Source organism: Centropristis striata, chromosome 5, assembly GCF_030273125.1.
Source record: "Centropristis striata isolate RG_2023a ecotype Rhode Island chromosome 5, C.striata_1.0, whole genome shotgun sequence".
Lineage (NCBI taxonomy): Eukaryota > Metazoa > Chordata > Actinopteri > Perciformes > Serranidae > Centropristis > Centropristis striata.
Window position 1 is genome coordinate 10,597,184 of NC_081521.1, and position 26,506 is coordinate 10,623,689.

The 26,506-nt window shown below is 38.4% G+C and overlaps 1 protein-coding gene across 1 annotated transcript; it reads right to left on the reverse strand.

The window, feature by feature from the left end:
* Nucleotides 1-25,823, reverse strand: si:rp71-17i16.5 (phosphatidylinositol 4,5-bisphosphate 3-kinase catalytic subunit gamma isoform). Its single transcript, XM_059333481.1, has 12 exons — nt 25,584-25,823; nt 22,873-24,089; nt 21,979-22,642; nt 21,235-21,300; nt 19,772-19,997; nt 15,454-15,548; nt 9,998-10,141; nt 9,827-9,917; nt 8,930-9,060; nt 7,226-7,337; nt 5,648-5,805; nt 1-258 (listed from the first exon to the last, which is right to left on the reverse strand). The coding sequence occupies exons 1-12, from the start codon at nt 25,821-25,823 to the stop codon at nt 1-3; spliced, it is 3,402 nt and encodes a 1,133-aa protein (XP_059189464.1).
* Between the last annotated feature and the right edge of the window lie 683 nt (nt 25,824-26,506).

A 26,506-nucleotide genomic window follows, 5' to 3' on the forward strand; every position in this document is an offset into this window, starting at 1 on the left:
CTATTTGATGCCTGCCACCATGTGGATCCACCAGTTGGCCTGCACGGTCCAGCCCTGCTTCTCACACACAGTGATCTGCTGGAGGAAATGCTCCTTGGCCTCAGCCTCACTTTGTTCCTCCTGGAGCGCCTCCCGCAGGTACAACATGTCCTCTGCAGCACTCAGCTCTGGGATGCCCGTCAGCAGCATGAGGGAGAAAAGCGTGACCAGCAGACGAGAGTGTGAGCGCAGAGAGAGGTACGCTTCGGTGCAAGTGTCCTAAAAGGAGCAGGTGGGAAAGACAGGAGAGAGAACGGAGGACAGGAAGAAAACATGATGAAAAAAACATCTGAAACCAACAAAAATATATCCTACTACACTGCAAAAAAAGAAAAGTTGGGTGAACTCAAAATTTCAAGGCAACAAACTTAAATAACATTTTAAGTTGGACAATTAAACTAAATATTTTAAGTTTTGTTTTTGAGTTTACTCAACTCTGAATTTCTCTGGCACGATTGTAACGCCGCTATGAAATGTCAGCTAATGTTGTGACCACAATTTTGAGTTAGCATTGATACGCTAATGGATATGGCTAACTGATGCTAGCGTCAGTTAGCCGCTAGCATCAGTTAGCCGCTAGCCGTTTTACCAAATTAAATCACTGTTTTAGGCCAAAAAATACAAGTTGGCTTTTTTGCAGTGTAGTTACTAAAAACTATTAGAACCAGTTAAAATCAGTCAGCCACACTGTTGCACTAAATGTAATGTTCCTTCACTTACTATGAACACACAGTGACATTTATTTTTAATCAATCCTAAACAAAGCACACCACCAAATATGTATAAATCTGCTGCTGAACATAGTCCCCAGCAAATGCAGCATTTACTCCTGTTTCAGTAATTATTATTTAAAGCTAGTGCCCAGCTGAACTTACTGATTTTTGGTCGAAATTGAGTTATAACTAAAAATGAACTCCTTGATGTCTGTTTTATCTTGTGACAAAGATTTCAATTTTGCTTTATTTCAGAGAAATTATTGTATAAAGATTACCGTAACTACAAAATCCAACTGAAAACCAAAGCAGTAAGTTCACTTATCCCGTTAAAGTTTATTTGATAGGAATATTACATTGTAAAAAAGTGAGATAAAATTATATTAAGACTAAAATATAACATTACTTTATAATATTATGTATTAAATACACAAATCTTTGAATGGAGTTGTTAAACACTTTTAAATATACTCCATTACACACACTACACAACAAAATTAAATGGAAAATGTTTATTCACTGAAAACAAAATATAAAAGCTGGGATGTGAGATGTAACAATTGAATTGTTTAGATAGATAGATAGATAGAGAGAGAGAGAGAGAGAGAGAGAGAGAGAGAGAGAGAGAGATAGAGAGAGAGAGAGAGAGAGAGAGAGAGAGATAGATAGATAGATAGATAGATAGATAGATAGATAGATAGATAGATAGATAGATTACTTTATTCATCCCCGAAGGGAAATTCGGTTGTCACAGCAGTCCGGTATTCAAGTACAATAAAATACAATAGAATAAGATACTGAGGTAGCATAAATAAAAACAACAATATAAAAAAACACAGAATAGAACAAGGACACAAGTTAAAAAAAGCAGATCAGTTGGTAGGTTGGCAAGATGATGGTAATGATACTGATGATATGATGGCAACAATGCTATGGTGACTAGACAGTATATAATTGGAATGATAGTACAGTATATAGTATATAATATGTAATAATAAATACATAGTAACAATATAAAATAAAATAATTATAAATAATTAAAATAATGATAAATAAAATAATATGATATATAATATATAAATATATAATAATAATAGTAATAATAATACTAAATAAGGCCTGACACAGACAGAATAGGAGAGAAGGACACCTTTTTTCTAGCAACCTTTAATATTGGACAAAATTCTCCTCCGCTGTACCGAGGCAGTATATTCTGATGTCTGATAATAAAGAAAACTAAAAGGGACAACGTGATCTTTGATTCACTTTCAAGTTCTCAAGAGAGGTAGTATTTTCCACTACACAGTAGCTACATTTTTGGGGTCAAAGGTCAAATAAAACAGAGGTGGTCTATTTTTTCCATGACTCTATTGTACCTATTTGAATAGGCTGATGATGATCTGCTGGCTATCCTAATTCCTAATTAATCCTAATTGGTGGAGCAGGCCCCTACTTATTGATGAGCACTGATGATCAATGCCCACTCAGTCTGGCCAGATGCTTAAAGTCGTGGGTGGTTGATCATGCATATAATACATATAGTCACTAATAAGCACAGCCTCCTGTGACTCTTCTGTGTGGAGTTTGCATGTTCTCCCCATGTCAGCGTGGGTTCTTACTATGGAAGAATTATCCTATCTTTATTCAAGAGCGTAGATTTTCAGTTTGAGAGCATAATTTGTCTTTCTCGTGCTCAGATTTGTTCTCCTCAGGCTCACATTTTGCGCTCGCACTCAGATTTCTGCTGCTTTCTTTCAAAATGTATGCGTGCACTTAAAAATCACATGCTTGTGCTCACATTTCTTCTTCTTGGACACAAACATTTCGCTCGCACTCAAATATGTCCTGTGCGCGCTCAAATCTGAAGTCTACGCGCTCAGATCTCAACTCTGCGCTCTCAAAACTTTTGTGCTCGCACCCAGAACACGCACGTCCTCTCAGGTTGAGGTGTCTGCTCAGACTGAACGATGTCCCGCCCTGCGCTTAAACTAGTGTGTTTCACCAGCCAATAGGGAGACAGCTAGATTGTGGCCCGGTCTTAGGTGCGTTCCCTCGCCTTTTTGAGCGCTCCGTCGGGGCGGGTATATGGTCTGTTTGTAAAACTGCTTCTCTCTTAAAATACACCAATTTACCATATTAGCCAGCTATTTGAATCGTCACCTATTTAAAACGCAGCATATTTATGTAGAATTAATCTTAAGTAGTCCTAAAAAGAGTTATCGTAGTTTAGATTATATATATATATTTTTTAATTATTATTTATATATATATATTTATTGTTTTTTATTTTTCACCTGTACAGTAGTGTCACGATAGTCCAGTGGTGAAGGATGCTACCATCTGTTGCATTTTAAACCATGGGACGCCGGTTCGCATCCCGTCCGCTGCACTCTTGCTACATGTCTTATTATGATTTACATTTTTAATTGATAAATTAATGTAACAGTAATACAATCCGTGTAACCAGCTGCTTCTCTTATTGAAACGTTTAACAAGAGATGATGGGTAAATAGACTTGGCTACGTGATTATAAAGGTATAATGAAAAATACGCTATGATGATGATAATGATTTGAGGATAACATTGGTGCGTGTAATGCAGTGTATCACCGTCCTATTTATGGGGTCAAAGCCAGGGAGCGAAGAATTAGGCTAATGTTGGTAATGCTTTCACAAGAAGGAGACTTTGAGCAGGATTCGGAGCGCGGCAGCGAATGAATGGGAGACAGATGGATGGCCAAAGACCTCAAGTAAGTTCATTGCTAAATGTTGCTACAACTCAAAACACATCGATCATATACAGTAGTTTCAATAACAGTACCGTAATCATTTTGACACTCGTACTTATCAACATATATAGCGGGCCTTCATTGTAACATGTACAACGAAAGTACAATAATTGACAATGTATGATCGTACCAGCGGCAGGTAGGCACACATAATGATGCGCGAGCTGAAGGGAATCCCCGCTGACGTCACTCCATTCATAATGAGTTTCTGTCCCTAGTGCCGACAAAGGCCCGCTATATATGTTGATAAGTACGAGTGTTTTGAGTTGTAGCAACATATGATACAAATATGAACATATAAAAAGGTAAAATTTAAATATAATAAAACTATATACAAAAAACCCCCATAAAAACATGTATATTTATAGGCTTTTTTCTTGTTAGCTGCAACTCTTCAAAACAAACTATGTGCAAAATTACATATTATCATTATTATTTTATCTTTTAATCATATCTTTGGTTTTACATGACCTGGAAATGTCAATGTTGAATGTTTTTTTGTTAAACTTCACATGATCTGATCATGACGGCACGATCATAGACGCCAGAGGGTTAAACAGCAAATAAATGTAGATAAATGTTGGAAGTGAAGTAGTTATGGGGATAACTTGAGCCACAGAAGTTACATAAAAAGTTGTTTACTTTGACATATATCATAGTTTTGATGAAAAATTAGCATTTCCTTGGATAAGAACCACTGGAAAGCACTGGCAGACATACACTCTAAGAAAAGATTCAGGAGGTTAGTTTGTATGACTTAAAAACATGAGCTTTTTCAGCATAAAAAATACAATTTGTTACATGTCCACTGATTTATTAAGTTGATAATTTTTTTCAAAAAGTTGATCAAAATTAAAAATGAAGAAATATGTCTTAACTCAGAAATATATTGATTTTGGAGAAGCATTTCTGCCTTCACTTAACAAAAAGAAGTATTAAGGTAATGAAACTTAATATTGTATTACAATCTGTCTGACTTAAGTGAAATAAGTTACTTATAATCAATCAAATTGAGGTAACAATTTGCATGGACTTTGCTGAGTAGAAAGAAAGTAAAATAAAGGAGTTATAGCAACTTAAATAGAGTAATTTGACCACTTATTAACACTAAAACGTTGATATAAATATTGGGTTGGTTCAACACAATTAAACTTGTAGATGACAAAACAAATCATGTTGGTTGTTAGTCCAGCTATAAAAGTCTCATGGGAAATACTCAATAATGTTTTAGTTGGAATTACTTAAAAAGATAAATGCAAATTGTTACAACAAGTTGAGCCAGTGTCATTTTTTTTAGAGTGTACTAATGTTGTAGGAAAAACACTAAAATCAACTCCACAATTATCTTCAAATGTGTAATTACTCACAAAAAACACAAGCACACTTGCACACATACACTGAAAAAAGTATAACCTTGCTCAAACTAAAAAAAAAAAAAAGATCACATCTAAAATATTTTACTTCATAGAATCTAAATTGAGTAACTTCTTATGACCTGATTATTTCATGTTGATGTAAACAATAATACTGCACTTGACTCAACCTTAATTCTTTGCCTTGATCCAAATTATTTTCTTAACATGTTAGTTATTGAACCAACTAATACATTTAAATTGAACCAACCTAATATATTCACTTTTAACTGAATTAATGTTTGCATTGACACCAGTTAATTACAGTTACTATATTTTTCACATTTTATTTGACTTAACTAATTTTTGTTTCCCACCTTATAAACTCTATAAAAAATACATTTGGCCAACAGATAACATTAAATGTATTTATAAATCTTTAACATATAAACTATATGCAACATATTACATACACGGTGTGACTGTGCAGTGCGCAGTGCTTTCGACTCAAACAAAAAATATTACCTGCAGGTCATGGAGAAGAAAATAAAAACTTGAGAGAAATCAAAAACTTTGTTTTGTGTCCTTAGGACGTATATTTAGTTCAGTATAAATCAAACTTGATGTCTCTAAATGCAAAAAGAATGAGTTTAACAATCAAATCAATACTTTTATCCTCTTTTAAATGGCAGTTATTAGTTTGAATGAACAACTGCATGTTACACTTTTTTCAGTGCATAACGAAATAGTCTTACCCTAAAGCGCTGGAAATAGAGGCTGTTGCGTCCTTTGCCTCTGCCCATGACATGCAGGAAGTCAGGTGTGAGGACGAATGGTACACGCTCCCTGCTCACGCCAAGGAAGTGCTTCCTGTTCCCCAGGATGTGACCAAAGTCGATGTGAAACAGGTTCCCTGAGAGTCCAAGGATATACAACAGCAGTCAACTCATCATCAGTGTTTTGTTCATTAAAATATATTTTCATCATTCTGTCATTCCCTCAGTAAGATTTACATTATCTGGAGGGTTTGCATTTGCACAAAGGCATGTTTTTACTCTACTAATGCTGGGCTTACATCAAAAGATTTCCCCAGTCCCGGACTAAAAACTGAAAGTCTTTAGTAAATCTAGGAGTTTTACTGGAGTCACGGCGCTCCTGTCATCTCCCTTTTTTTACCCTTTTATTTGTCTTTTTTTTTATCTCTAACTCTGTTTTGGATTGAGCTTTTATTTCTATTTTATTTTATTGTTTTACTGTTTTTTAGTATTTTATTGTTTTTCATTGTTTTTATTTCTACCTATTTGTGTATGATGTATTCTATTTTAATAACTGTACAGCACTTTGGTCAACTGAGGTTGTTTTTTAAATGTGCTCTATAAATAAACTTTGACTTGACTTGAGTAATCTGCTCTGTTTCATATCAGTCTTTTCCTAGTCTTGGGTTTGGATCATATCAAACGTGTTTGATATTATCTCAAGTCTCAGTGATGTAACACAATCACCAACCAATAGATGAGCGGGGGAAAGGTCCCTGGTTCAGACCGGCCAGTATAACCAGTAAAACCACTTCCACAGGAAAAAGGAACATCACAATAGCGATAGTAAGTTCAGTCCTAAATACAAATATAGTGATGTCATATATTTACGGCCACAAGTGAGATTTTGGGGGCGCTGTTTCTTAGTAAAGAGAACAGTAAGGAGACCCAGTTAAAATGTATAATATAAATAAATGTATACATAAACAAGTAATAAATAATCGATAATTAATGTATGATTAAGTAAATGAGAGTTGAAAGAGCTGATAAATATAATTATTCAATCAAACACATAATTAAATAGGGCATAAATGTATATCATGAATTCATACATGTTCCTTACCTTTATTCTTCCTTATATCTTGTCAATTTTTCATGTGATAAAAGCAGAAACCCTTTTTCAGCTTTGTGAGGGGCATTTTGTGGCGTCTTCTCTTCTTTTTATTGTTGTTTTTTTCCAACACAAACCACTGCACACACTAGAGCAGCTGGAGCCAAAAGCTGCTTCTCCTCCATTTAGTACGTTTTTACTAAGAGCATGATGAGGAAAAAAATTGCATGGTAGGAAAAAACTGCTAAAAGAATCTAGTTGTAGTCTTGAACATAGTGACCCTGAAAGATTCACAGTCTTTGTAGAATCTCAGTGTGAGACTAAAAACTCTAAACACTTGTCTTTAGATGTGAGCAGGGGTGAGCTGATAGTTTTCCAGGAGTCTTTTCCAAATTCTTTCAGAAGTCTTCTGGTGTATAGGTAGCATTAGCCTAATTAAAAGCCGGTGTCTGGGGCACCAAACATACCTTGGTCTGTGATCATGATGTTGTCATTGTGTCGATCTCCTATTCCCAGGACGTATGTGGCCACACAGTATCCAGCACAGGACTTCACAAATCTCTCCACAGTCTTGTAGTGCTGTGTTCAAAGGAGATTACAGAGTGCAGTAACATCATTTCTTATGTTAAAAAAATCTTCAGCTGGCACACCAAACCCAAAAGCCCAAACTGAAATTCATGAATTCTATTATGCTGTTGTAGTGTGTAGGCCAGACTAGAGCTGTGGCAACATGATTAACATAGTATAATGTTGGTTTCTAAAAAGACTAAGAGAGACACTAGTTTCTGACAGGACGTGCACAATTTAAATTTTAATATAGGTGAGAGGGGGAACAACACACCTTGGCCCTCATTTATCAAATGATCAGCATAAAGTACTCTGCTGACAGCACCACTGATTTCCTTCTTTTTCACTTTTTATGCTGCCAAACAAAACCAGTTTGTTGTGTTGCAGCTGTTGGACGTCAGCGTTTCACTTTCTGACTCTGAGTAATTCCTCTTCTTTTGGGATTAAAACTTACTTTAAAACATTGTTTACCTCCTTCAATCAAAAAGCTGAGGAAACTTTAAGTCTGTGCTCCAAATGTAAAATATTCACCGAACTTAGATTTTATAACTATAAGTACTTTTATTTCATAAACCTCCGTTGCTGCGTATTTCTGTAATATGTCTATTTTGCTCCTGTTGTTATTTGTAACGGTGCACTTTGCTAATAAAGATGACTTTAGGGGGGAAAAAATCCTCTTTTTGGCCGTCTTTCGGTGTGGTAAACTCTCAAGGCGAGCCCTCTGAATTGGGTATATATTATATATATATATACATATACATATATATATATATATATATATATATATATATATATATATATATGTATTTAATTTACGCTTGTTTCGAGCCGCCACATTTATCAACAGCCGATCATTCTCACGCTGTGATTGGAGAGATACGATCGTTTGATAAATCACACATGAACCCTGTCGTAAGACGAAATATACGCTCAGATCTGCGCTGGTTTCTACGCTCCTTTGGTATAGAAAGTTCATGTGTTTTTGAGGTGACAAGACGAAACATGGCAGACTGCATTAATATGGCAAGATTTTGCCTTTAAGTCAAAAAACAGACAAGACCGTGTTTTTTGACACACATATTGCACAACACTAAAGGAAAAAAGTCACTGTCATTTATGGGCTCTCTCATACTCATTATGTTCCACCTGGGACTCGGTGCTAAGCTAAGTGTCACACCTATTGGTAAAATTCAGTGTTTGGCTTAACCTCAAACCGGTTTTAACATTTTGTACACTGCCCCAACCCTGATACACTTATACTGGTACAGTTAACATTCTGAGGTCCACAGCAATCTTGTTTTAATGCGTTATTTCTCGTGTTACGCAATTTATTGGTCATCAAAAAGAATTGTTGTCGTTTCTTATTAGGGGCGACACACCATAGGGAAAATCTCAAAAAAATTTACAGCACTATGTCTATTTGCATTTGTAAATGTCTCCTTAAATTACCAAAAGTAATGCCTGATTTGGATATTTAAACATAAAAACACAACAAAAATTTGTTGAAAGATGTGACCTGAATGTAATATAACACATGCATTTGAATTTTATGTCTTGTGGAAAACACTGTTTTGAATCTTGCCTATGTTTTCAGTATCACTTACTATTTCCTGGAGTGGACATTTGGATTTAAGCCACTCAAACAGAGCATCGTTCCTGAAGGCTCCATTTGTTCCCCCAAGGCTCCTCTGGACTGAAGCAATGGTCGCTGCATCCCTCACAATCTCAATCATTCCTGTTGAAGAGAAACTTGATTACATTTTTTTCCCTTCATGTCACTTCCGTAGAACATCCTCCTGGCATTCTTGGTGCTGTAAATTATACCGTAAGAATGTAAAAAACATTGAGCATACTTATTCTTACCTACGTAGTCTCTATTCTTCTCTTTATTATGTTGTATATTAATGTACACAAATATATTCAAATGAACTGTGTAATTTTAAACGGTAGTAGAGCTTTACATTGGGGCAGAATAGACTGCACTGTAAAAAACGGCAGCTGAGGTTGCCAGAACTTTATCGTAACAAATACGGTGCAACTTATTCGTAATATTACGGTAAAAGGATATTAGCACTGTTGATTTCACGTTTAAGATTGACATTTTATTCCATATTTTACCGTAAAAAATAAAACGTTTTTCCATCAAAAGAAACACTGCCGCATAAATTAAAATTTTACCATTAAATATTACAGTATATTTTGTTAGAGATATGGTGTTTAATAAAATTTTGTGTTTTCTCTATACTCTGTTCTGTGTTTTCTCCGTACTCTGTTTTGTGTTTTCTCTGTACTCTGTTTTGTGTTTTCTCTGTACTCTGTTTTGTGTTTTCTCTGTACTCTCGACATCATTGTAAATGAGGAGTTGCCCTCAATGATTCCCCGAGAAAATAAATAAAGGATAAATTAAATGAAAAATAAACAGTCACTGGTTTATAGAATAGACGTTCAGATGGCATAGCTGCACAGCAAAGTGAATACATGGATAATAATGGAGAAATGACCTATGTTGTGTCCTGTGGAGATGCAGCCATATGGAACAAGGTTCAGGTCCAGAGATTTCTCCTGCCAGATAGAGTCCATCACCACCAGCGTCTAAACGGGCACACACACACTCAGGTTATTCACATATTTAAATATATTTACCAACATTCTGTTTCAAAAATCTTCTTTACCTGAATGACCAGCATGTCCTGTCTGAGGTCGTCCCCCTCTTTGAAGATTATTCCGACAGGTGTAACAGAGGTGGGGGATGGCATGGGGGAGAACTCCAGCCACAGTGGCTTCTTCTTAGACGCCATCACCTTGCATTTGTCCAGCTGGACGAGAGGGATACAAAGAGAACTGATTTATGTTGCTTAAGATTTTATGCAGCTGCTCGGTTGGTCTTCAATCGTCCCAAATTTTCCCACGCACAACACCCCTCCTCCCTCCCTCCACTGGTTACTGGTGGCTGCACGGATACGATTCAAGACTCTAGCTCTGGTGTACGCCGCTGCTAATGGTTCAGGCTTACATCCAGGACCTTGTAGAACCCAGGCGGCAATCTCGGTGCCTGAGCATGGAGGCCAACCAGGAAGTGCCTTAAGCCTGCAATCCACAGAAAATTCCAGCAGTAGATTCCAGTAATTCCAAAACAGTAGATGTTAACTGGTGAATTTTCAATTGCTTTCACACAGTTTGTCAAAACAGAAAACCTCATGTTCAAAACTAATGGATTGAAGATTACATTGATCACAGCTTCTGCTCCCTTTTCTTTTTGTGTATTTGACAAAACAGTAATGAATGACAGCTGATTTTTTCCCCCTCTTTACTCTACTGTAAGTCATTTTCATTTGCAATACAGTAAAGTGTTTACTGCAAATCCTGTCATTTACTGTATTCTTCTTTCATAAACATTCTGTAAAGCTGCTCTGACACGGCTCGTTCACTTTTTGTACTGAGTGTTGTACAAAAGAAAGGAACAAAATTCATGCACAACAAATGAAAAATGAAGAACATCATCACAAACATTATCTGGAGTCTTGGGCTATTTTGTCTATTTTTGAATCCTTTTCATGTCTTTTCATGTCTTTGTAAGTCATTTTGTGTCTTTTTTTGGGTCATTTTGTGTCTTTTTTAGTCCTTTAGTCCAACATAAAATGTGATTTTGAATCTTTTTTTTCCTTTCAAAACACTATCATGCTCAATAAAGAATTGTAAATGTGTCAAATGTGACCAAAGGTGTCAAATCTAACATATAAGAGGGTTCCATCCAGTTCTATCATTTGATACTAAATATATTTGAGCTTGTCTCCAGTTTTACTTGGTATATCATCATCAAACTGAAACTGGCCTCATGGAGTTTACAGCCAGAACTTTAGAGGTAAATTTACAGTAGGGCTCCACGCTGCTTTGTTTTCTAGTCTGGATGTGATGAAGAAGTCATGATTTGGTGCTTTTGGAGACTCCACAGGGTTAATTTACATGTATGATCAATACAATAATCTGTTGATTGTAAAAGAAAAAGGAAAAAAAGTAGCTAAGAAACATGCAAAGTGATTTGGTTTGTGTTCTTCCATCAGTTGTCAGTGTTTTTTATGGCACGGTGCTGTGACTGACTAAATGTTTCTGTTGGAAGACAACTTGTGTCAGTGTTTTGGTAGATTTGGTGAACTGTGTTAGTGTATTACTGTATTTTGGAAGTGTGTGTCTGTGTTTAGTTACACTGGGTGATTTTGACCATGAAATTAACTGTTTGGGGAATTGAGTGTATCAGGTGTGATGTGCGTTAACAGTTTTGAAAAAGTTTTTAAGGTTCTGACAAACGGGTCATAGCGGTTGTGAAAAACTGTAATGCTCCAGTTAATGCTAACATGAATTAGCAGCAGCTTCTCTCAGTCAGGTTGAGGTGTAGAGAGGCTGTAGTCAGTGATCAGATCCCTCTCCTCCTCCACAGTCCAGATATGGTCTGCTCCCCGTATCAGAAACAAGATGGCGACACAAGATGACGACGAGTGTAACGCTGAACTAGAGGCTTCCAACGGGCCACAAACCAATGGGTGACGTCACGGTGACTACGTCCATTATTTATATACAGTCTATGGTCGAACCCTACACTACTTTTTTTTTTTAATATATTTTTATTAGGAGGTAAGGCACATTAGAACAGGAACCAATGTTATAATTACATGGAGTATCCCATCACATCCGTATCACAATTGAAAATATAAACATATCGATACAATAGAAATACTGTGCATCATGATGAATGAATAGCAAGACATACGGTCTGCCTCCTAGGATGTTTTCTTATTTTATATTTCTAGCCCAATAGGAACATGATCGGGTGACAAACAAACAATGTGTAAATCAAATAATAATAATAATGATAATAATAATAATAATAATAAATAAAAAAATAAAGTAAAACATTTTTTAAATTATAATAATAAATCAATAAGTAACTGAGGATTCTTGTATGTAATAAGTGAATGAGTGTTTTAGCTACAGGGTGTAGACAAAAATACAAGGGAAGCCAAAAGACAGGAGAAGAGAGAAAATAAACAAATAAATGATACAGTTTTTCTCGATTGCTAAGACATATTTCTTGAAAGCTGCTCTCCTTTTCTCTAAACTGTGAAAACAAAACCCAATTTTCAAGCTACATTCACAAAACCTCAGACTCTTCTTGCAAAACCAAACTTTCACCTCAAAACAGTTCAATCTGTGCTCAAAACTGAACTATGTTGTCAAATCGTGGCCCGAGTCAATCAAAATTAAAAACACTACTGAGCAGTCACTAAACACTAAAACACAATGCTCAGGACATGAAGCTGGAGAAATACATGTTCATTGTTCACTGTAGGCTAAATGCATGTTACAAAACAAAAAACCTGTGCATTTAGCACTTGTACAAAAAGATAAAAAACCAAAATCTTGTGCATTTACATGTAGCACTTGTAAAAACAAGCAGAAATCTTGTGCTCTCAGATTTCTATCCATTGTGGGGCCTCACAAACCAGTGCTCTCTGAACTGCCTTATATGTTCCCTCACATCATCAGCCACAAGTGTGATCAATTTTGAGTTGTTGTGTTCAAGTGGTGACACGTGTGCTTTAATTGTGTTTGACTTTTGCCACCTGTGCTTACCATTATGCAGCACGTGTGTGTAACATAGTTACAGTTTTTCACAACCGCTATGACCCGTTTGTCAGAACCTTAAAAACTTTTTCAAAACTGTTAACGCACATCACACCTGATACACTCAATTCCCCAAACAGTTAATTTCATGGTCAAAATCACCCAGTGTAACTAAACACAGACACACACTTCCAAAATACAATAATACACTACAGTTTTTCACAACCGCTATGACCCGTTGTTCAATACTTTTACCGCTTTTTCAAAACTCTTCACACAGTTACCACAACATCAGCCTGTGTGGGCGATACAATTAACACAATTCTTCTTCTTTTGACACAAAATACACACATTTTACACATTTAAAACTAGTTTTAACTCCTTTTACACACAAGCTCAATCAAGACCAAAACAGTAGATGTTAACTGGTGAATTCTCTATTGATTTCACACAGTTTGTCAAAACAGAAAACCTCATGTTCAAAACTAATGGATTGAAGATTACATTGATCACAGCTTCTGCTCCTTTTTCTTTTTGTGTATTTGACAATACAGTAATGAATGACAGCTGATTTTTTCCCCTCTTTACTCTACTGTAAGTCATTTTCATTTGCAATACAGTAAAGTGTTTACTGCAAATCCTGTCATTTACTGTAATCAGGTCATTAGTAATGTGATTCCATTTGCCATCTCTGAATAACCATGGGTATTGAACGCAACCCCCTGGGGTTTACAGTTTTTCACAACCGCTATGACCCGTTGTTCAATACTGTTACCGCTTTTTCAAAACTCTTCACACAGTTACCACAACATCAGCCTGTGTGGGCGATACAATTAACACAATTCTTCTTCTTTTGACACAAAATACACACATTTTACACATTTAAAATTAGTTTTAACTCCTTTTACACACAAGCTCAATCAAGACCAAAACAGTAGATGTTAACTGGTGAATTTTCAATTGCTTTCACACAGTTTGTCAAAACAGAAAACCTCATGTTCAAAACTAATGAATTGAAGATTACATTGATCACAGCTTCTGCTCCTTTTTCTTTTTGTCTATTTGGCAATACAGTAATGAATGACAGCTGATTTTTTTTTACCTCTTTACTCTACTGTAAGTCATTTTAATTTGCAATACAGTAAAGTGTTTACTGCAAATCCTGTCATTCACTATCTTCTTCTTTCATACGTAAACATTCTGCAAAGCTGCTCTGACACGGCTCGTTCACTTTCTGTACTGAGTGTTGTACAAAAAAGGACCAAAATTCATGGCCAACAAATGAAAAATGAAGAACATCATCACAAACATTGTCTCTATGGAGGCTATTTTGTCCATTTTTGAATCATTTTCATGTCTTTTCATGTCTTTGTAAGTCATTTTGTGTCTTTTTTAATCATTCAGTCCAACATAAAATGTGATTTTGAATCTTTTTTTACTTTCAAAACACTATCATGCTCAATAAAGAATTTTACAGTAAATGTTGCAAATGTGAACAAAGGTCGCAAATACAACATATACGAAAGAGGGTTCCATCCAGTTCTATCATTTTATACTAAATATATTTGAGCTTGTCTCCAGATTTACTTGGTATATCATCATCAAACAGAAACTGGCCTCATGGAGTTTACAGCCAGAACTTTAGAGGTCAATTTACAGTAGGGCTCCACGCTGCTTTGTTTTCTAGTCTGGATGATGAAGAAGTCATGCTTTGGAGCTTTTGGAGACTCCAGAGGGTTAATTTACATGTATGATCAATACAATAATCTGTTGATTGTAAAAGAAAAAGGAAAAAAAGTAGATAAGAAACATGCAAAGTGATTCGGTTTGTGTTCTTCCATCAGTTGTCAGTGTTTTTTATGACACTGTGCTGTGACTGACTAAATGTTTCTGTTGGAAGACAACGTGTGTCAGTGTTTTGGTAGATTTGGTGAATTGTGTTAGTGTATTATTGTATTTTGGAAGTGTGTGTCTGTGTTTAGTTACACTGGGTGATTTTGACCATGAAATTAACTGTTTGGGGGATTGTGTGTATCAGGTGTGATGTGCGTTAACAGTTTTGAAAAAGTTTTTAAGGTTCTGACAAACGGGTCATAGCGGTTGTGAAAAACTGTAATGTCTCTTACCAGAATAAATGGCTGGATGCCAATCAAATGTCCTCGTTTCACCCGTAAATGACACAACGCACGAGAGAGAGAGTACTAAGCCGCTACATGTGCATCACAATGAAAATGTGTTGGCAAGTTGTGTCTAAACAGGTGAAAAGTGCTTATGGTTTTGCCAAAAAAGTGATTGATTCAATCAGTGGGTTCAGGCAACTGAGCATTGGGTTCGGACAATAGGGTTTAGTGTTTTAGTAATTGAGAAAAACTGTACTACATACATTATATAAATGTATACATTATGTATGTGGTCAGAGAAGTACAACAGCGCTGTTTATGTTAATTGGGGCCTTGAGATGAACCATACACAGAAGACCAAACAATCAGACAGCATTAGCAAGACTTACCAGGATCCTTCCAGCTTTGATGCGGGGGTCAAAGGGCAGCAGGAATTCATCTGGCAGAGTAGAGCTTCTAATAAGCTCTTGAAGCTTCAGCGGAGCTTAAATAATAGAAGAACAAAAAACCCAATTAGCACCACATAGTAACAAACCCAAGCACAAAGGCTGGAAGAGTGTGTTTATGTTTAGCGCCTGTCTGCAGAAAAAAATGCTGCCACGCTCCATTGTAATTGTAGCTTTTGGTCTTTGTGTCACATAAGGTGAAACGGACCACTCAGGTCTCATCAGCTACTCCATACGATGTGGTCATGTTCTGCTTTAGTCACTGCACTAGGCTAAGGGATGGCAATGTAAACACTGAAATGTCTTAATACCAATCAATGTTATTTTCTGACTGATAACTGACCACATAGCCTGATCAATTGATTAGTTTCTATGAAAGACATTCATGTTCCCTTGTTGATATCCTACTGACTTTGCTGATTCTCTGACCTTTTCTCTTTTCTCTCTTTTCTGCCTCCAGTAGGTTGACATTTTTTGGTTTTGTGAAAAGGTTGACTGTAGAATGTCATGTCATGCCATGCAATTTGGTACAAAAATGAATGTTGCACAGAATATAAATCTGAATTACTTCCTAGATCCCATGACTTTTCTTCGTAATCAGGTCAAGTGCCAAAAACTGCAGTTCCGCATAACTTACCCATTGGAATGAAAACAATACTTTAGGTTATGCATAACTTTTTGTTCATACCAGGCGGCAATCTCCGTGTCTGAGCATGGAGGCAAGCCAGGAAGTGCCTTAAACTGTATTCTACCGAAAATTCCAGTAGGGGGTGCTAAGTTTGGCTGCAAAAAAATTCTGTCCCTTCATTTCAATGCAAAATGAGAAAACTCACTCACTTGATTTAACACTATAGTCTCAATCACTTGTAAAAAATCTTCTTCAAGACAATTTGATGTTAATAGTGTAAATAATGCTGCATGCCTACCCCTCTGTCTCCCCCTTCCATTCTCTATGTCACTGTCAAATAAAGCATGAAAATGCCCAATTTGTACAACCACCAAGATCTTCAACCAGTGTTGTAGTCAAGACCACCTAAACCAAGTCAATACCAAGACCAAGACAAGGCCAGGACTTTGACAGGTCAAGAACGAAACAAGACCAAGACCAGTCCCAACCATCTCTGTTAGCGTTGCTTTGCAGAATTTACAGAAGTTGGGCTGTGTTTTCTTTTTTTTTTTTTTGTAGTTGTGCACAAAAAATCTTTGTGGTTCAGGTAACCAAACTTTATTACTTATTATTTATTATTTATCACGGCCTCTTCTCCTGTCACTCACATGCACTTTTGAGTGGGGCGTGTGAAAGGAGGAGGGAGGGGTGACAGCTGTTAACGGTGACAACAATTTCAAATGATATATGAGTCATGTTATTGATTGTACTCGTAGCAATAAGATTTATGCAAAATCGCAATGATATTAACTAGGGCCGGGACTTTAACGTGTTAATTAAGATTAATAATTACACAAAAATTAACGCGTTAAAAAAATTGACGCATTTTAATCGCACTTATTTTTGCACTGCGGAACGTTTCTCACTGGATGAGTTTCAGGCGGACCGATTATACTGGAGCACCAACTAGCGTTGATGAGTTCAGACAACAACAAACCACAGTGAACATGAAGGAAGAAGCTGATGAGACGCTTTGGTTGGCCCCGTGGATGATGGGACATTTAGTTACTAAAAACCAACGGATGGAAGCGTCCATAAGAGCATGGTTGTGTTGCTATGCAACAAGGAATTCACATATCACCGCAGCACATCCAGCCTCAAGTATCACCTCAATGCAAAACATATAGCAGCTAGCATGGACGCTAGTGTGGTAACTAGCGTGGACGTTAGTCCAACTCCGAGTCCAAGGACCCACACCCAACCCACACTCCACCAGGTGACTGGTTTGAGGACGTTTGTACTGTATTTCTAAATATGCTATTGCTATACTTAATGGCAAAAATTGCACTGGTCTGTTGGATTTGATCAAAAATAAACAATAATTTTGTTGCTTAAGCTTATGTATTCAGTCATTATTCAATGGTATACTAAAAATCCATGTGAAAAAAATTACTTCTCACGTCAAATATTTATATGCGATTAAAATGCGATTAATTTTGATTAATTAATTACAAAGCCTCTAATTAATTAGATTAATTTTTTTAAACGAGTGAATCCAAAAATGCACAGTTGTGGTCTTGAATGGTCTTGAAATAAAATCCAGAGTCCACTTTGTCCAAGACCGAGACAAGACCGAGTAAAAATACTGTCAATTCCGAGACAAGACCGAGACCTTTTAAAGAGTGGTCTTGAGACCGGTATCGAGACCAAAACCGATCTTGAGTACTACAACACTGTGTTAGACCTAAACGACAGAATAGACTGTTTGGTAATACCACCCATAACAACACATATGAACGTTTTGCAGCTCACTGTACGGAGCGTTCTAAAAATAGCACACACGTCGATAAACATGCACGTATGGTTATAAAAAAGCCGCCAGAGGGGCATACCTGGTAGACAGTGGCGGTTCTACACAGGGGCCTACAGGGGCCACTACCCCTGTGAAGAAGCCCTTGGCCCCTACTGTAGCCCCTGTGTCAAATTAATAATAAAATGATCAATTCTTACCTATTTTTTGTTCAAACAATATCTCATTGTACACAAAATTAACCCAGAATGTGTACATTTACATTTACATTTAGTCATTTAGCAGACACTTCTATCCAAAGCGACTTACAGGAAGAATAAAAGCAAACAATCAAGGTATAGTGCAGTAAGAGCTATTCATCAATAAGTGCTGGTGAGGATTGTTTAAGGAGTAGAGTTGTGGTGTGGTGCTAGGAAAGAAGATGCTCTCTGAAGAGCTGAAGGTCTTCAGGAGGTTTTTAAAGGTAGAGAGGGACGCCCCTGCTCTGGTTGGAACTGGTAGTGTGTTCCACCAGCGGGGAACAAGAAATGCAAAGAGTCTGGATTGCGTTGGCCCAACAGGGGGGCAGAGCCAGGCGCCGTTCTTTGGAAGAACACAGTGGCCGTGAGGTAGCATATGTCTGAATCAGGCCGTTCAGGTAGGTAGGAGCAGTACCGGAGACAACTTTGTAGGCCAGCATTAGAGATTTCAATTTGATGCTGCAACAGGTAGCCAGTGGAGCTCAATGAGCAGCGGTGTGACATGTGACCTTTCTGGCTGGTTGTAGACCAGGATCATCACCACGTTCTGGATCATTTGAAGCGGTTTTATTGTGAAGGCTGGCAGGCCTGTCAGGAGGGCGTTACAGTAGTCACGTTTTGAGATTACGACAGCTTGTGTCAAGAGTTGAGTGACATGTTGAGTTAGATAAGGTCTGATTTTTCTGATGTTGTAAAGTGCAAAGCGGCATGACCGGGTAACTGAGGCGACATGACTGGAAAAGGTGAGTTGGACATCAATCATCACACCTAAGTTTCTCACCACCCTGGTGGGGGCAAGACACAGGGAGTCAATTTTGATGTTGATGTTGTGGTGTATTGTAGGTTTAGCAGGGAGGACCAGCAGTTCAGTTTTGAAAGGTTCAGCTGGAGGTGATGTGCCTTCATCCAAGGGGCTATGTCTGAGAGGCAGTCAGAGACCGATGGATCATCAGGAGGAAATGACTGATAGCGCTGAGTGTCATTTGCATAGCAGTGATAGGAAAAGCCATGTGAGCGCATAACCTGACCAAGAAAGGTGGTGTAGATAGCGAATAGCAGGGGTCCCAGCACTGAGCCCTGGGGAACCCCTGTGGAGAGGCAATGCAAAGTAGACAACTGCCCATGCCAGGATACACTGAATGAGCGTCCTTTTGATGTGTACATTTGTAAAATAGTTTAATTGTGCAATAAAAGCTAAATATAAAGATCATTCTCACTGTACTGCACTTTCAAAATAAAAAAAAGTAATTGTACACAAAAATGAGAAATGTCATTGTCGTACAAAAATAACTGTTAATGTTGGTAAGTCTGATTGCTTCAATCAATGTAATTCTTCCACAAATGAGACTTTTAACAAAATTAAAGGTTTTGAATGCTTAAATATCATTTTTGATGATTTTAATGTGCCCCTCTGATTAAACACTGGCCCCTCCTTGGCCCTCGCAGTAAAATTGGTCTAGAACCGCCACTGCTGGTAGAGCACAAACCACAGAGGAGGATTTGTGCGTCCCTGTAAACCTGGGAGCTGTGTTGTCTTTTTTTTTTGTGAACGAAGAGCAACTAACATACTAATCCATAGGAATGTCTTTGTTAGATATGTCTCACCTGAAGGAGGAAGGTCGGTCTTGTCAGGCCAGAGTTTTTTAATCTTTATAGCAACCTCATGCAGGGCCTCCACGGCCTGAACCTGCTGGGTGAAGCTGTCGAGCGTGGCCTGACCACAGCCCAGCAGGTAGGCCTCCAGAATCACAGCCATGCGCTGGCGGAAATACGGACATCCTGCCACTTCACTGCGGACGTACCAGAAGAAGAAGTGGCCGATTCTCTTGCTCTGCAGTGAAGGAGGAGACAATGGAGGTGATGTGATTGATAAGCCTGCAGTCCCTTCTCGACAAAATAGACAGGTGTGAGGGGTGCCATGCCATTGTTCCGATGTCTAAGTGAGATTTCAAAATATCAAGATATAACAGTCTAAAGATTTTCCCATTGGACCGAAAATTTATTTGTCTGAGGGTCCATTATTCGGAAAGCTGAACTGAGTGCTCCAAAGGCCTTTTGCATTGAAAGTAACACCCTTCCTGAAGTTTTTCGCTCTTTCTATATTCTGACATTTATAAAACTGACCTTTTAAAAACCTTTATGACTGTGTATCACATTTATGAAGTTTCTGTGTTTCTGTTTCAAATGTTTGTTTGTTTGTTTTTTAATTTACATTCATACATCTTTTTGCATGGTTCTTAGTTTTTGAGCTATTCAGCTGTTTGAAACTGATACCATCTTCAAGACCTCCACCAAGAAAAGTAGTCCTACGGTGAACAAATGATTAGGGCTGTTTCCACTACCGCCCAATACCCAGAATGAGGCAGTTCTCACTCGCCGAAACGCCCCTAATTTGAATACAAGCCGTCCAGAGGATGTGACGTAGTACTCTACACGACAACAACACGCCAACTTAGCGACTGTTTTTCAAGAAAGTGACTGGAGACAAATCCAGCGACTTTTTCTGGTGTTATTGGAGACCCAAAGTGTCGAAGCGGCACAGTCCTCCTGCAGCAGTCTCTCCCAGCTGCATAGCCGGAGGGGATGTTAACCCCTTAGCGTCCAGTCTGCAAATTGCTAACAGGCCAACAGTTAGCTCTGTAGCAGTACAGTGTGTATGTGCCTGCTGCTGCAGGAGGTGTTCACTTAGCGATCTCTGTTTGTTTACAACAAGCACCCGACACTCTGTGCACAGTTAGCGATGCCGGTTAATTCACAATCACTATGTTTATGATCAGCGGAGACGCTGTGCATAATTAGCCATGCTGCTTTCTTTATGATCAGCTGCTGACGTTGTGCACAGTTAGTGACGGCGGCCACAGTTGAGTCTCCCGTGTTTAATCCGTTGCGTATGTGAAGTCACAGTCGAAACTGACTTTTGAGAGGGCGTGGCCTGAGACTTTCCCAGTGGCCACTTTTCCCCCTAGTAGAAACACAGCTATTAAGAATGTTCTTGAAATGAGGGAAAATGGCAACAAAAACATGTATGTTGTTATGTACACCAAACAACAGGATGTTGCATGCCTCACCCGCAGAGCTCTTTGGATGAGGTACCGAGCGAGGAAACTGTCATGGTAAGGTTCCACTTTGAGGGTCTGTGTGAATAAACAGGACAGAAAAAAACATTTTATTTTAAAAATATTAGAAACATTTTTATTTTTCAGCTCTAGAGCTCCTAGCTGGGCCCTTGAAAGTTGAACTTGAAAGTAACACCAGTGACTGTCTTACCATTGACCAACCAACAGTGTGTCATAGCCAACATAGTGTCAACCCTACTGAGCAATAACATACACATCATTAAATGGGACCATCCAAGGAGCAAGTAAATTCACTCTTGGTGTTATTCTAGTCAGCTTAGATAATTATTATTAGTTTGAATTGTATTTGTTTCATTAAAGAAGAATAGGTGTTGATAAAATCTGACTAAGGTTTTTGCACTGGATTGCATTATAGTGGTAGGGGGCTTACAATGCTCTACTTCTAACACTCCCCATACCTGTCAATTTTTGGATTGAAAAATAAGGGAAATTTTCCTGCGCCCGCAGCGAGCAGTCCCACCACCCCAACCAAGCTCCAGTATCCCTTACATTTTAAGACAGTGACACAGTGACAGTGCTCGGATTGGGAATGTTTTGTTTTTTTTACTCCGCCCAGGCCCGGTTAAAAAACGAGAGATTAATAGGAAAATACTAATACGGGAGGACGGCGGGAAAGAAGGGTAAAATACGGGACTTTCCCGGTCAAAGCGGGATACTTGACAGGTATGCACTCACCTGCACCAGCTGCAGCAAATACTTCAACAGATCATCATTGGAAAGGCTCTCCAATCTCTGGACTGCTAGTCTCCTGACCTTCCCATCAGCAAAGTCCATGCTTAACAGCTCCAGGGCCACTGTTACATCCAGTTCTCCGGGATCCCACTTTCCCAGTAGCCAGTGGACATCTTCAACCACTCTGCGGTCCATCCAATCAACATTGCGCAGAAATTGGGGTAGATTCGAAGCATATCGGATGCTTTCCTCCCTGAACCTTTTGAGGCAAGCCCTGTTGGTGTTGGTGACTGGAGATGCGCTTCTGAGAGTGACAGTGTCAGTCAGTGAGTGCTGGACATTCAGAGAGAAAGAATCTGCGCTGAATGAGGCGGAAGGGGGTGAGGAGGCCGAGGAGGCTGAGGAGGAGAGGGCAATAGAGGAAGCAGAAGGTTTGGTCAGGGTGAGGCTGGAGGCAGGACTGTCGGAGCATTCAGAGGTGCTGAAGCTCTCTGGTAGAACCACAGGGAAGCTGTAGCGGTCTAGAAGGAAGCTGATAGCCATGGAGTCAGCTATGTCTGGATTAGTAGCAGAGGACAGCTTGTCTGCCTGGTAGGTGATGGCTTCTTCCTCCACGTCAGGGTACGACCACATGTGCATGGTGTTGGGGCCCTGGCTGAGGACGGATCTGCATGGAAGAACAAAAGATTGGTTATAAATCTGTAAAAAATCCTATCCTAATCTTAAAAAAAAATCTTGTTATTAATCTCCCACAATTGAATGTTTTATTTACCATAATTTTACCATTGAAAAGTAGTAGTAGTAATAGTAAATTGAACCTCAGAGTAGCTATTAAATCATTGAGTCCAGTCATTGATAAATACATCACAAAGTTGTTACTGATATTAAATATCTGACCTGTGATCAATGAGGAGAAGATTGACAAAGTAGAGCACCCTTCCCTTCCCTTTCTGTAGGTCTGGTGCTTTGTTGACTGAAGACAATGGCTGCTTTAAGTCTTTGGTTACTGTAGACTTTGTGTCTCTGGTTACTGGAGAGATGTCACCACCAGTAGCGTTAATAGTAAAACCCAGCTTGGCTCCACGTGGCAGATCCCGGAGGAGAACATCAAAGTCCAGCCACTCATTCCACAGCACTTCATCTGCAAAGGCCTTTGGAGTTGAGGACACTGAAGAGAGAACCTTGTTACCATAAAGTATAGATGCCTTTACGTAAACAGACTGGGGGCATTTGCTTGGAAGTTTTGGGATGTCAAAGCCAAGCAATTTCACTCGAAGTCTTCGATTGCAGTCCCACAGGGATATCATGAAGATGTCATCCAGATCCTTCCCTTCGAGGCGAAGATCATCGTGGGAGCTGAACTGGCCACTGGAACCATCAACGAGCGGCCAGTCCACAAACTTGACAGTCTCATCACCAAGCTGTGTCACAGGGACCACAGAGAGGTGGAGGTCTTGAATGATTTTCATGCACTGTCGAACCCAGAGGAAATTGCTCAGGGTATGGTCTCCAGATAAAAACTCCTCCCTCCCTGAGACTTTTAACACCAGCCTATCAGATGTGTCATAATCAAGCCCCTGGTCTGCCATCACCCTTCTAAAAACCTGAAGTAGCACATTTGGAGTTGTACTAAAGTCCACCTGGATGCTGAAGCTGATCTTGCTCATGTAATGCAGGGTGACCGTAAGCTTCCGGTTTAGCTGGTCCTGTAGGTCATCTGGAATGGGGGTGCATGTTATCCAAGGCTCTGTGGCATATAACTCGTCATCCCGATCTCTCAGCTCTTGTCTTCTCGGAGATGCCAGTTTTCTGCGGGTGAATGTGAGCTCGCCAAGTCTGTCAGATGCTTCTTTCTCCAGGTTGTGTCCAATCAGGTAAGTCAGACACTCTTGTTGTTTCTTCTTCTCCTCTGAATCAACTGCCACCAGTGGTTTAACCACTATGTGAGCCAACAGACGCCCAGTGTTGTCACATGACCATGGAATGTCTAACGTCCTGATAACCTGGCAGTCATCATAGGCCTCATACCAGTCCTCCCCTCTGGCATATAGCAGAGTGTATTTCTCTGGGTCCAATAGGGCCAGTGGGTCTGGATGGCAACTTTGTTCCTGTACCTAGAAGCATTGAGACAAACACTATATGTATATATATATAGTAGCACCATGGTAATTTAAAGAAAGAAAAACATAACATTTTGAACTGCTAATAGATTAAATAAAAAGTCAGTGCATCACCAACATTTCCCTAAAGTGTGTGAACCAAAAAGATAAAGAGCGACAAAGTACAAGCAGGGAGGAAGTCATGGCTGATGAACGGAATGGGTCAAACAGAGGTCTTTCACCCAGGAGACTGGGGTTTGTGTCTCATGAGAAACCAGACTAATAGACTATTATTTTCTGTTTCAGTTTTAGTTCCACTTTTGTTAAGTTAAGCCAAGGCACAAAAAGTACCTGGTAAGGTTTAGATTATGGTTTCAGTTAAAATAGACATTTTCATAACATTAACCATGCAATAGAAAGGCCTTGAAATCATAATTTATCCTTTGCTGACCTGACAGAGCAGACAGCGCTTTTTCAGTAGGGCGACTTAAAGAGACAGACACTTAAACAACTTAAAGTGTTTTAGACAGAGGGTGAGAATGTGTATATTTAGAGAACTAGTATGAGAAAATGTGTTTTTGAACATGAAAGTATCTAAACATATTCTAAAAACTAAATATGCATAAAATACGCATAGTATGCATAATATATCCCCTTTAAGTTTTTATATAGCCACTTTAAGTAAAGTTATATAGGATAGTTATATAGTATATATATATACATATATATATATATATATATAGTATTTTATTATATATTATTATATTATATAGTATATTATATAGTATTATAGTATATATTATATAGTGGGTGTATATATATATATATATATATATATATATGTACTATACACACACACACACACACACACACACACACACACACACACACACACAGCTTATATGTTCCAAAATTCATACAAGAGTTGTTAGTGGTTGAATGTAATACATTTACAAAGGTAAAATTGTTTTGTGTCTCTTTGCAGTCATGGTGGGAGAATATATGTACTCCATTACTCAGTCATTTAAAATATTACTAAAGTCAAAAACAGAATTGCTAAAAGTTGTTTCATGTTTCTTTTTGGCCTTTTTGAGTATCTTTTTAGTCATTTTGTTTCTTTCTTTTGCCCCCTTTCAAAAACATTGTAAGGCTCTTTGCAGTCTTTTTGTGTCCCTTTCAAGAAATTTTATGTTTCTATGTTGTCTCTTTGAGTGACGTCTGTAAGGTGAAGCCAGGGGATCCCTGAGCCTGTACCTGGTAGGCCTGAACAGTAATCCATACATATCTAAAGTATGCATATTAAACATATTAATGCAACAGTAATAATTATTATGTAATCATAAACACTGACAGTAAATATTTTACTGCAAACTACACTTTGCTATAGCCACATTAGGTAGCAAAGAGGTTATATTTCAAAATGTCCTAGAATATACTCAGTTGCAATGACCAGCTATGAATGTGTACTTAGGCATACTAAGAAGAGGGGGGAAAAGGGGGGTTTCTTACCTGCATACAGATGCGTAGCCGCAGCTGGTAGACACTGCACTGTGCAGGGAGGATGACTGACACCGACCCAAAGTCCATATTAACATTGTAATCCTCATCGCAAGACACCTGTGGTGGACCAGGCTTGAACTCGCAGATAAACGTCAGGTTGTTCTCAGAGCCGCTTTGAGTTGATGTCCCAGAGAGAAAGTCCACAGAAGGTGGATGGAGAGCCTGATTTAGGAGCAATGCAGGATCCATTGATACTTAGAAAAGCAAACCTTAATTCAAACTGATGATCAGATTCCTCCAAACAGTATGATTAACAGCGTGCCAATAAGGCATTGCAAAAGTAGAGCACCAACAAAGAAAATCAGTAAGAAAACTCCCACAGAGACAGGTGCTGCTTTCTTAAGATCCTGAGGTGGAGTCCGTGTGAGTCTGTACCTGTTTGACTGTTTGAGAAGTGTGGCATAAAAGAATGAGGAAGTCACACAGCAATCACTAAAAGGGGAACATACATTCTCAAACACTATTGTAGGGACGAATGCTAACAAAGCATTTACTGGTATTGTAAAGAGGTTGACTTCCTTGTTCCCTTTCTGTGGTTCCCTCAGGCAACTTTAACTATGTGCTCAAAAACATGGAGATAATACCAAAGTGAAAAGTGTTTATATCCAAACAGGTCAAAAGGGAGCAGTACTAATGTGTTAACCTGTTGAACCTGTTTGAGTTGTTTGGCTTGCCATTCTGGGAAGATACTATACTTACTATAATTAGTAGGGCCGGGACTTTAATGCGTTAATTAAGATTAATTAATTACACAAAAATTCACACAACAACAAACCACAGTGAACATGAAGGAAGAAGCTGATGAGACCTTTGGTTGGCCCCGTGGATGATGGGACATTTAGTTACTAAAAACCAACGGATGGAAGCGTCCA